Genomic DNA, 12092 nt, shown 5'->3' on the forward strand with positions numbered 1-12092 from the left:
ACTATAGCATACCATTTTGGGCCTCATCATGTCATCTGCATAGGTTTTGATAGAATGCGGGGCCTTGCATGATGTGCTTGGTTTGCACCGTCCAATGGCAGCACGTGGGGAAAAATAAAAATAAAAATCTAAGAGTTCAAATTCAACTAAACTGCCATTGCTCACTTGCCGAGTGGACTACCTGATTTTTGGTGTATGGCATGTCGACAGTGCCAACCACCCAATGAATGGCCTGAATCTCTGACACGTATGCCATCGCAAGTGAGAACCAGGCACTATCTTGCAGGGACCCTCTATTGAACCCCTTTGAAGGACGTGTCAAATGCCCTGCTATGCAAACTCCTGTTGGTTAGGTATCATTCCTCATCATTTGCATTCTATAGGTAAATCCAAACAGGCCTTAATCAGGTGGAACTGTGGAGGAACAGGTAGTTTCTGTTCTCAATGGAAACATGAAAGACAACTTCACTAAAAAAATGAGTCAGATGTGCCAAACCATTCTATTTTCCCACAAATAATAATAATAATAATAATAATAATAATAATAATAATAAGAGAACATGAATCAAAAGACAACTAGACACATCACAGTGCGTTGCATATTAATATTTTGGGTTGAATTGATTAGAAACGTTAGACAGCACATTCAAAAACCACTACCGCCATTAATTCTCTTTTCAAAACATCCACTGCAGCATGGAGTAGAAGAGTCTTATGCATTTTCTACCGGGAGTTGTATGATTATGTGGCTGCACCTTCACAGAACATGCATGGGTTTTCAATCCTGACATCTAGTACCCATGGATCAATAATCTAGACCGGTGGTCTGTTGTGGACCGCTATGGATGAAACGTATAAACTATAACACCCAAGGGAAAATCTTAACCTATAGATTTCTTGCCTACAGACAAGAGAGCTAAGAAGAGAAATACAACAGCGGTCAACATTCAACTGAAAAAGGCCCTAATATTAGTCGATGGGATCTCCCAGTCTGGGATATCTTTGGGGGCATTGTCCGACGGTGTGAGGCAACAAGCTGATGGTATGGATTACTGAACCACAGGCCTCATTTATCAGAAATGAAACCAGTGTAAACTGCACAAAGATGTGGACGACATAACATTTTCTAGAATAGATGAAAGAAGACTCAATTAGTAACCTATTTGGAGCCTAATGTCGCTGAGGCCCTCAGACTCAGTTCCACTATCACTTGATCCTATATTGCATCAGGGTTGAGCCCATGGCTTGATTAAAAGTTTCTGTAGCATACCTGTTCTAGCAATTGATAATGATATTTTAGGTCTGGCGACAAAAAGATAATACCGGAACTTTCCATATGCAGATTTATGTATGCCATGTCCACCAGTAATGGTGGACTAACAGAATACCTGTTAATGGTAATCAAATTTACAGATGGGTGTCAACCAATAACAAGAACTATGTTCTATGCTCATTGTATTTTCTTCATGTATATAATTCTACATTTCGGCAGCGAAGGATTTACCACAACCGCAGGTTTGTGTTGCGTTTGGATTCTTGAAAGAGAAGCCCCCACCAATGAGCGCATCGCTGAAATCCAACTGCATCCCGTATAGGAAGAGGAGGCTCTTTGGATCACTAACTGCAAACGAAAGAAGAGAAAACACATCTTGAACAGCCCACACATTCAAGAAATGACAAAACTAGTGAACTTAGCCAAATTTTCCCTATAAGAGCAGAGGAGGTGAATCATATACAGAGACTCCATTACGACGACCCCTGATTGGCTAACTACAATGGGAAGCTGGCATGATATTAACTGCTTTGGGTGCTTGTAGGTGGGCCCCATTGTGCCCAGCCATTCAGAGGTGTCATTTCATGGCGTCTCCACGTACCATTGCTAAACAAATAAATATCATGTAGGACACGTGGCTGTGATACTGATACCAAATGGTAAATTTTAGCAACCATTACCGTGTGCAGGAAAAAGTAAGAACCTCCAACCAGTAAAACTGACAATAAATGATAGGCATATGCATTGTTTGAATTATCTCTAATATTAGCAAAATATCTCCAATATTATCGTTATCACCAGTTTGGCGATATCGATAACACTGGTAGCAATACCTAAAAATTCCAAGCATCAACAATGTATTGCTAAGTATCGCCAATGTATTGATATCGCCGATATTTTCGATCGTGTAAATTCCAGGCGTCGCTTGCATTGCCAATGTATCGATATCGCAAATATTTTCGACCATGTAAATTCTAAGTGACGCTTGTATCACAAGTGTATCGGCGATATTTCAATAATATCGCCAATGTAGAGATATCATAGAAAGTTTGTTTATTAAAAAAAAAAATTAAAAAAAAAAAAAAAAAAAAAAAAAAACTATTTCAAATCTTTTTATGAGCACATTGTTGTATGCAGTTTTCAATTTGTCATTGCTAATATTAATAATATTTCAATATTATCTTTATCGCAACATGCGTGATATCAAGACCACAATCTTTTGTTTCCTTTCCAGCTATTGATGATTTCTTGGCAAAATATCGTGAATTGTCAATATTCTACAATATCGATGGATGTTTGGATGGAAGGTTAGACGGACGATTGGATAGTTAGATGGGATGGTTAGACTGTTTCTTACGACAACACATGCTTTTAAACCCCCATTAAATGGAAACTTATTGTGTATGCATTCTTTTTGCAAGTTTTTAATTCATAAATATGCAAATATATGTATTTAGCATCTCCTGAACTTTCACCGAAAATTCTATTGTTTTTCTCATGTTTTCTCGCATTTCCGGTTATCAGAGATATTATCGGAAATATTGATATTGTTTTCGTATCCCCAGCCAGCGAAACTTGTAGCAATACCGATACTTCGAACACTGGATTTATGATTGTGAATGAGGGTGTATATGGCTTGAAATCACTCCAAGTCAAGGACTCTGTGTAGAATCATACCACACTGGTAGAATCTTATCACTCTTAACCTTTCCAGTCACAGGACATAGGAGCAGTTCAACAATTAAAATAATAATAATAATAATAATAATAAAAGTAATAATTGTTCCTTTCAGTAATCTGGCCATGCAGCCTCTGCAAACTTTGGTGTGTGTGTGTGTGTGTGCGCACGTGTGGAAAGCTCAAACCCCTAAAGTTCCTACAATAACTACCTCAATGACTAGTAACTTATCCCTTAGTCACCTAATATTCTAGGAAACTGACAGTAACAAACTTGTCACTGATGTTTCCCAGCTAAATTAGGAAACAAGCAGAGAGAAATTTGTTGCAAAAATCCAACTTCATAGCTTTTTTTCTTTTTTGAACAGTATCCCACTTAATAGCTTAATAACACTATGTAAGAAAAGCCAAAAATACGTGCAAAAATAGAAAGAAAAGAGAGAGAGAGAGAGAGAGAACTCCCAAAATATGAATCAAACTCTATTAACCCCGTTAGGAAATTGTTTTATTTATTTATTTATTTATTTTGGGGGGGGGGGGTGGTTCATACGGACATATAGGGAGAAACATGGGGAGGGGAGGATCTCCACATGGTCTTTATTGACTTAGAGAAAGCATATGATGGGTCTCTAGAGAGTTAATCTAATGGGTGTTTGGAAATAAAGGAATTTCAAGAGGACATATTGAAATAATTAAGGATGTGTATGGGGAAACCGAAACAAATATGAGGACCACTAGTGCAGAGACAAATGATTTTCCCATTTACTGTAGGCTTGCATTAGGGGTCAACATTGAGCCCATACCTTTTTGCATTGGTTATGGACGAGCTAACAAGGCATTTGCAAGAAGAGATCCCATGGTGTATATTGTTTGCAAATGACATAGTTTTGATTGACAAGATGAGGGATGCGTAAACACAAAGCTAGATTTATGGAAGGTGCTTTAGAATCTAAAGGATTTAAAATTAATCAGACTTAAATAGAGTATTTGGAGTGCAATTTTAGTAACAATAGGGGTGAAAATGAGGTTGCCCAAAAAATTCAAGTTGGGTGGAAGAAATGGCGATGTGCCTATGGAGTTCTTATCACTCAAACTAAAAGAGAAATTTTACAGGATAGCTATAAGACAAGCCACCATTACCTCTCTCTACCAGTGCAATCAAGGCCCGCCCACCCACCCACACGCACACCGTGCTTTTGATTTCTTCCAAATATCCCTCGGATTCTTAGAAGTATTTTGTTGAATGGCTATCACTGAAAAGGGTTTAAATCTTGATCAACTCCATAACCATGAACAGTCATTCCCAAGCATTTGTTTTCTGTTTGGGAAGTGGAAGAGACAGTTAACCTTTTTTCATGCATTGCAAGATAGCAATGTTACATGGACCCACTTATTTAATCTCTTTGTTATCTAATGGACTCCAAATAAAACAAACTAAAAAGGGTTGCTGTTGATTGGTGGACCTTTTCCTGTGGAGGAAATTTTTGGGGCAAATGGCCCATTTTGCAATTATGGAGGGTTTTTTATTTTATTTTATTTTATTTTAAACACACGCACACACTCACGCTGGTGGAATTTCACCACCTATGGGTACTCGAACCCTTGACCAAGAGTTGAAACTCTTGAGAGTCTACCACCCAGGCAAGAGCAATTATGGAGTTGTGGAATGAAAGGAATAGGGGAATCCTCAAAATAGTTGGGGTCAATGGAAAATATAAGAGGCTACTATGAATTTCATAATTAATTAAGCTCTTGTAAAGGATGAATTCCATGGTGTATCTCTCTGGGATGTCTTGAGGGATTAGAAAGCGGTTGATGCACAAGACTCTAAAAAGCCAAAGAAAACAATGAGTTGGAATCTACCACCTCTGAAACTTTTGGAAACTTAACATTGATGGGGAATCATTAGGGAGAAAAAAGGTGGAATGCTTTATTCTTCTCTGGCCCGTAGAGCAATATAGATTCATTAGAAGCAAAAGAAATGTATACATGTCTTCATCTCTTTGTGCATCTTCTGCAGGTGCAGTAATATTTGAAGGTGACCCAACATATGTCATAAATTGGATGCCTTTGCAAACCCCAATTCTTAGAAGTTTTCATTGTTTTTTGCAAGATTTTAGTATATGCAAGGGGTTGAATGTTTCATTTTCTAATGTATTGAGAGAGCCATGTGATGTAGCTGATTCCCTTACAATTTGCTAAGGCAGATTGATGAAAGGATCACCTTCCATCATTTCTTCTCTGCCCCTTCTTCTGTAATTTGCGTTTTGGCATTCCATTCTTACAAAGTTCACCATCAGGGAAAACCACTTAATATAAAAGAAAATAATGAATTAACGATCAAGTCAAATAAATTCCCTTAATACAAATAAAATGAAAAAAATCACTAACTACCTTAAACCCCGAAACATACACTAATGCAATAGATAGGCTAGATTCATGACACCTAATCACATCTTTGACCAGGGCATGCGGATGTCAGCAATTAGATTTAAGTTCATAAACATCACATCTAGGTCAGAAGGGATGCATATCAAGGGAAAAACCTATGCAAATGTTTCTCCATGTCAGCAATTAGATTTAAGAGCGCGAGTGATTGCTTCACTTCTAGTGGGCTCCACACAAGTGGCATGGTCCACCAAAACCCAGTTGCGCTAAGCACATTAAATAGTAGAGTGTCCAAAGTTGGATTTGGTTTGGAGGCTTTGAAAATTCCATATGCTTTTAGATTTTTAAAGTTTCCAAGCTTAGACAGTGTCCTAGATTGCAGGAAACTTGGTACTTCAGTTACAAGTGCTTACAAAGTTAAAAGCCAAATTAGAGTTTGACTTTGTTCTGGGAGACTTGTACATTCATGTAAAAGACTTCTTCTTTTTTATTTTTTTTTCCAAAACAATGAAGAACATGCATTTTTCTCTTGTTTTGGAGTGTTCTCAAAGCATTTGGTAAGTGGTTGCTCCATATCATTGGGTGTAATGTGTCTAATCTGATGCTAATCACATCAGATAGTGTGATGCTATCCACCATCATGAGGTACCAATATAAATTAGATGTGCTTGAAGATCTGGAAAATATGAGGGATGATTTAAAAATGTGATTGAAGATATAGGGGCTAATTTAAAGATATAAATGAATATTTGGAGGATTATTTCCTATATTTGTTTTTCTTATTATTAGGCTTTTACCATCTTAGTTTAGACTTTAGATTATTTTATTTTATTTTTTTGAAGTGATGATAGCAGCTTTTATTACAAAGGAAGGCAAAACACCAAAAACTTTACAGCTCTAACCAACTAAATGGAAACTAATCAGCAGCCAGTATGTTAGCTGCATGTGCCAAAGTATTCCGTAATGGTAACGGTGGCCATAATGGCCACCACTGTTACCATTACGATGCAGGCTGTAATGGATTTTGACCTTTTGTTTTTGGATGACAGCTCCTGGAAATCATGTTCATGACTGAGAATTGAAAAGCATGACCCAAGAACACATATTAAAGAGGTGAGTTGTGGCACATGTGCCAACATGACATATGCATGAGATCCAGGCCATGTACCAAGTGGGTCCTAAAATGGGAACATGGTCTCTCCCGACATGAAAATGATAAGGTTCAGAAGGTACGCTATTGTGGATGAGAGATACCACTGTGCATTGAAGTAAAAGGTGGTAATGTGCATTGCAATATGAAGTGCCTTTGTCTATGATTTCATGGGAATTTTAAGTTGACAAACATTATCAATAGTGACATCATTCATCAGAGAAAGGGAAACTAAAAAAGAAGTCATTATCAATAGTGACATGTCCAGAGCGTTTACTCTGTTGTTGGGATGGATGCCATTCTATGTCATGCCTATGAGGTTTGGCTCAAACCCAGCTTACCCTTGATAAGGGGGTGGGGAAGGGTAACTTGCTGACATGCACATGTTTTCTTTATGCAACTCCAAACTAGAATAGAGTGGAAAGGACAAAATAGCTGTCCTACTATGAGTCTAATATTCCTAAAGAAATATTAGATGCAAAATCGTTTACATTACAGAAAATGTTGCTTTATTTGGAATAAAATGAACCCTCTCACTCAGTTTTTTTTTAAAAAAAAAAAACATACGGACACCTATAGTCATTGAAAAAAATTCTCAAGATGACAAGATCCACAAATATTAAAGAGAAGGCATACATATAAGTCCCTACATTATAATGCATTAATTCATGAGAATATGCCATGTTTTGTTTGCATGATTTAAGTGTAAATGAGCATGCTTTTCTTTTTAACAGAGTACAATTGATTCCCATGTGCAATTATAACAATCTAAAACACAGGTTGCATCCATGAAGTTTACGAACAATCAGTCACCCAGCATTTGACTTTTTTTTATAGAGATAACCACCGACTTACTAAAGCCATCAAAAAAGAGGAAAAGCAGAAAGTTACCTAGAGAGAGAGAGAGAGAGAGAGAGAGAGAGACACGTATGTGCTTCGTAAATTCCTAAGAGAAGCAAAACTAAAGTTATGATTGATCAATCTTCCATATGCAAAATTATTACCTCTAATGATACCTGCCCGTATCAATAGAATTAACCCAACACAATCACATAAGAATCGGGAATTTGGAAGTTTTGAACTTGTGTGATTTTCTGGCGCATTTCAAAACAACAAAACAATATAGTGTCAAGAGGTAGAGATCAGTATTGTGATTAACCTATAGAATTTTTAATTCCTGTGTTGTGGTTTTGTCAGGCCAGTTGCCTCGGCTGGTGACAAGTAGATGGTGGTTCCTCACTATGGAGGTTTGGTGATCTTGTGGCTGCTGATTCGTTTCAGATTTGTTGTTAGCCATGCAGCATACCATGGGCTTCCATAGTAGATGCAGTAGTTGAGACTTGAGACAATGGGTGATTGGGTGGTATGATTGAGGGTCAGTGAAGGCCTGATGGATGGACTCATCAGAGTGGCCTCAGCTATTCCAGGAAAAAAGAAAGAGAATAAAATTTTAAGACGTCAAAATAAAAAAGCAAAAAAAAAAGGAGGCGGATGTTTGTTGTTTTTTTTGTTGAGTTGTCACAGTTAGGGTATATGATAGATGGGGCGCTTTTGTGTGTGTGTGTGTGTGTGTGTGTGTGTGGTGCCCCGTCCGAAAGGTGTGTATTTGTTTTTATCAACAAAGGTACAAGTGGTGTGCTCCAACCTTTCTTCCAACAAAAAAAGGGTTAAAACAAAAGGTGAGCAATTGTATCAGCCTTTTAATTTTGTTGACAATAAATTCTCTTATGAGGAACCAGTCTTGACCAAAAAGCCAAGCAATGGCACAATTGGATTCTCCCTCAATAATGACTCCAGAGATCTCCAAGTGCTCATTTACGAGATTAAGACATCTTGATAGCTTCCGATTCTGCTTATTTAGAATTGCTAGGACTGGAAAAGAACTACCCTAATTGAACCACGATAATCCCTTAGACAAGTTTCTTAACATTAATATCAAATCTAGTTTCAAGTTCCCACCAAGAAATGATATATTCTCCTGACAAGAGTTTGGCATTCTAATGTTTCTGGTTTCAGCCTCATGAAAGAAAAGTAACTCGTATATAGCAGTGTTCTCATTGCTTAAGATCAAAAGAAATGAGGAAGCAAAAAAGAAGACTTACCAATCACGAAACCATTGTATTCAATGATCGAGTCATCTGGTCTTGCGTTGGCTCGATTCTCAAACTCCATTGTGTATGACATTCCAGAGCAGCCGCCTTGCTTAACTCCAATTCTTAAACATAAGTCTTCATTTCGCTCTGACCTCATCTTATTCAAATGCTTCAATGCATCCTCAGTCAATGAAATGGCTGGTGCAATGCTCCCAGTGGTAGTTGCTGCTAAAACATTGACAAAGTTATTGCCAAATGAATATAACATCCCAATATGGAATATTGATTTGCATAAATTTAAAGGTCTTTATTTTATTATTTTTTTTATTATTATTATTATTTTTTTTTTTTTGAAGATTACAGGTCTCTTTTTTGTTATTAAAAAAATAAAAATAAAAATGGGAGAACAAATCATAGAGAGAGAGGTTCGGACTTTCAGCAATAAGCACTAGTGTATGACAATGGACTCCTCATTCTTGCCATAACTTTAAAAAGTACTTTAGAAACTAGAAAGATAATTTGAAGTATTGAAACTACAAGTTAGAAAGATATTGTTAAGTACAGCATTTGAGCTCAATCCATACTTTTTCAGTGTGATCCTTTACAAGAAGCATATCGAGATACAGATTTCTAGCACCATACAACCAATACCAAAAGATTATGGATATCGTTGATTGACAATCAGTTTTAGTGTACCATCAGTCGCCACTGAGACAGAGCCGTATTGCCCCATATTTTTTAGCTGATACAGTTGTTGTACCATTCATGGATGAAACCAGGTACCAGTTTCAGACAATGCTTTAACCTTGACCTGAATGGTTTCTGCTGAAGTGGCAGTTCAAATAAACTTAAAGATGACACAATGACTTGTGCACAGTCATGAATTCCATAGGCAAAAAGTACGCACATGGACATTGGCCAAATCATATTGTCCATGCAAGTAAGCTACATGCCAAGGTTTTTTAAAATATCATAAACACTCATCATGACAGTCACTTTACAGAAACAGGTCACTCTCCATTGTGTTATGCAATGAAAAACAGCAATTATTTTCAAAATATTAATGAAAATGGCAATCGTTATATGATGGTGTAACAGCTGCTATTTAATAAAGCCATTTTCTTACTGTACTAGCATTACCTTATGGAGTAACACCGTCTTTAAGTAAAAGATGCCTTTTAATTCCTGTGGGCCAAACATTTTCCATTTCTTCATTGAGGTTTTCCATAATAAATCCCAACATATTGCAATAGGATACATCAGAACTAACCTTGCAAGCAGCAAAAAGACTTGATACTGCGATACTCCAGTGTAGGATGGTGCGTGTAAGTGTCAGCACACGCTCACACACACCCACACGCCCACCTGCCCGCAAACATGCACAGTGGGCTAGGGCGTGCACGTGCACACACAAATCTGGCAGTTTAAATTACCTCTTTCATATACTGACCATGCACACATTTAAATAGAAAGAAAGGAGAGGAATCATAGGATATATGTGACCTGAGGCTTTGCACAGAGGTGGACACACACACACATACGCACACGTGCGAACATGCATGAACCCACACACATCCCTACACATGTGCACATTGTGTGCCCATGCATAGACACATTTAAAAAAAAAAAAAACCATAAACACAAATATTGTGTCTATATCGCCTGTAGCACACACACATGCATGCACACTAAAAAGTTCATATAAAAAAGTCGGGTGTCTATATCACCTGCAGCACACATTGATCATGCTCCCACTTAAATATACAGAAGGGGAAGGAATTTGATACGCACTCCACATGTATCTAATGGTTTCATTTGATTTCTTCGAGGGAAATCATACTTCCTAATTCAACTGTTCATTCCTTATACCAAATAACCCCAGACAACCCAACAAATCCCTTAGTCTATTACTTGCTGAAAATGAAGATAATATAAATGGAAAGACATAAACACATTCTAAAATAGGAAAATAAAAAGAGGGGTGTATCTGAATCACAGGATATGCGCCCACAAAACTTTGCATAGAATAAATGGATTTTCAATTCTGAAAAGTAGGGCCCATGCTAATATTGTGATATTATATTGAGATTTTCAAAAGCTTGGCAGATTTTAAAATATCGCATTTTTATTGTAATATTCTCACGAAAAATAACAAAACCCTTAAGGTATTTGATATATGTGTGCGTGTGTTTATGTATGTATAATTTATTAATATGGAATTAATATTTTAAATATTTTCATTTTCAGTGAGATTTTCCCAATAATATCCCGATCAAACCGTCAAAATTTGAAAATCTCACAAGAAATTTCCAGGCCGAGAAATTGTCGAGAATGAGATTTGTCAAAAAGGCCCATGCTTCGGTAGTTCAAACGATTCTGACAAGTAGGGCCCATGCTTTGATAATTCAAACAATTCTGAAAATTGAGAGCACGCCTCAAAAAACTCCAGTATTGGAACTTCTTAGCCCCCAATCCCTGGAACTTTCTTTTTTTTTCATTTTGTCTCCTTTTTTTTTCAGTTGAATGTGGACCATTTGCCTTAATTTCTCTTCTTAACCATCTATTTCTAGGCCACGAATCGAAAGGTTACAATCGTCTTATGGAGGATATATCTTTGGGAATTGTCCATCACCCATCATCATCATCATTATCATGAACACCATCATCATCATGGGTGTAGTAGGAATTTGATAAAAGGCTGAAAAATCATCGGTATCTAAGCAGAGGCATCTGAAACGAGAATTTTGAAAAGGAATTTTTTTAAAAAAAATTATAAATGAATTCGAAGACTTACCAGAAGCAGAGCTGGATCGGATGGAGATGAGTTTCCTGCGATTGAGGTTGACGGGAGGAGATCGCAAAGAGAGAGATGATGAAGCGTTGGATAAGCGATTGGAATTTCTGATAGGACGGCAGGAGAGAAAGGAAGCAGAAGAAGAAAGGCTTGCTGAGAGAGCCATTGTAGAGAGAGAGAGAGAGAGTCTGGCGAAATTCCAAACGGAGATCTTTTCCAAGGAAAACGTGAAAAAGAGAGAAACAGGCGAAAATCGAAAAGAAACTCCATCGCGACTTAGGCTCCAGCTTGTGTCGCCCCCCACTGGGGCCTACATTTTAAAAAGGTCCGTTGATTTGAACCGTTCAAATTCTCATTGCTATCATAAATAAACTATTTTTTATAATCAAAATCCATTAATAATCTTAAACTTTGATTTTCAGAGTTGAGTGATACCATGAAAATATTCTTTTCATTGACCTAAATCGTCTGCCGATACTGATGGTTGCAATCATCTGATAAGTATAACTTTCTTAAAATCATTCATATAGCATGATTTTATAAGATAGACGGATCCGATCATTGCTCCACTCAGCATGTGGGCCCCAGTGGGCGGCGAGCCACGGAAGAACGTTAGTCACGACAAAGACAACGAATTCGAGAAACGGAATCATGAGGTGCTCGTGTCGTGCCACTCTTTCAGAGTCCATCGGACCTGTCCGGTAAGGGAAATGCCAA

The 12092-nt window shown here is 37.4% G+C and overlaps 1 protein-coding gene across 2 annotated transcripts; it reads right to left on the bottom strand.

Moving 5' to 3' along the window:
- Positions 1–1320: 1320 nt before the first annotated feature.
- On the bottom strand, positions 1321–11593 carry LOC131253910 (iron-sulfur assembly protein IscA, chloroplastic). Of its 2 annotated transcripts, none has more exons than XM_058255021.1 (3): positions 11376–11593; positions 8591–8809; positions 1321–1621 (listed from the first exon to the last, which is right to left on the bottom strand). In XM_058255021.1, the coding sequence occupies exons 1-3, from the start codon at positions 11539–11541 to the stop codon at positions 1479–1481; spliced, it is 528 nt and encodes a 175-aa protein (XP_058111004.1). In that variant the 5' UTR covers positions 11542–11593; the 3' UTR covers positions 1321–1478. The 2 variants fall into 2 exon arrangements, with proteins under 2 accessions (XP_058111004.1, XP_058111011.1); XM_058255028.1 differs by having other exon boundaries at positions 8591–8806; positions 11376–11591.
- Between the last annotated feature and the right edge of the window lie 499 nt (positions 11594–12092).

Source organism: Magnolia sinica, chromosome 1 (assembly GCF_029962835.1).
Source record: "Magnolia sinica isolate HGM2019 chromosome 1, MsV1, whole genome shotgun sequence".
Lineage (NCBI taxonomy): Eukaryota > Viridiplantae > Streptophyta > Magnoliopsida > Magnoliales > Magnoliaceae > Magnolia > Magnolia sinica.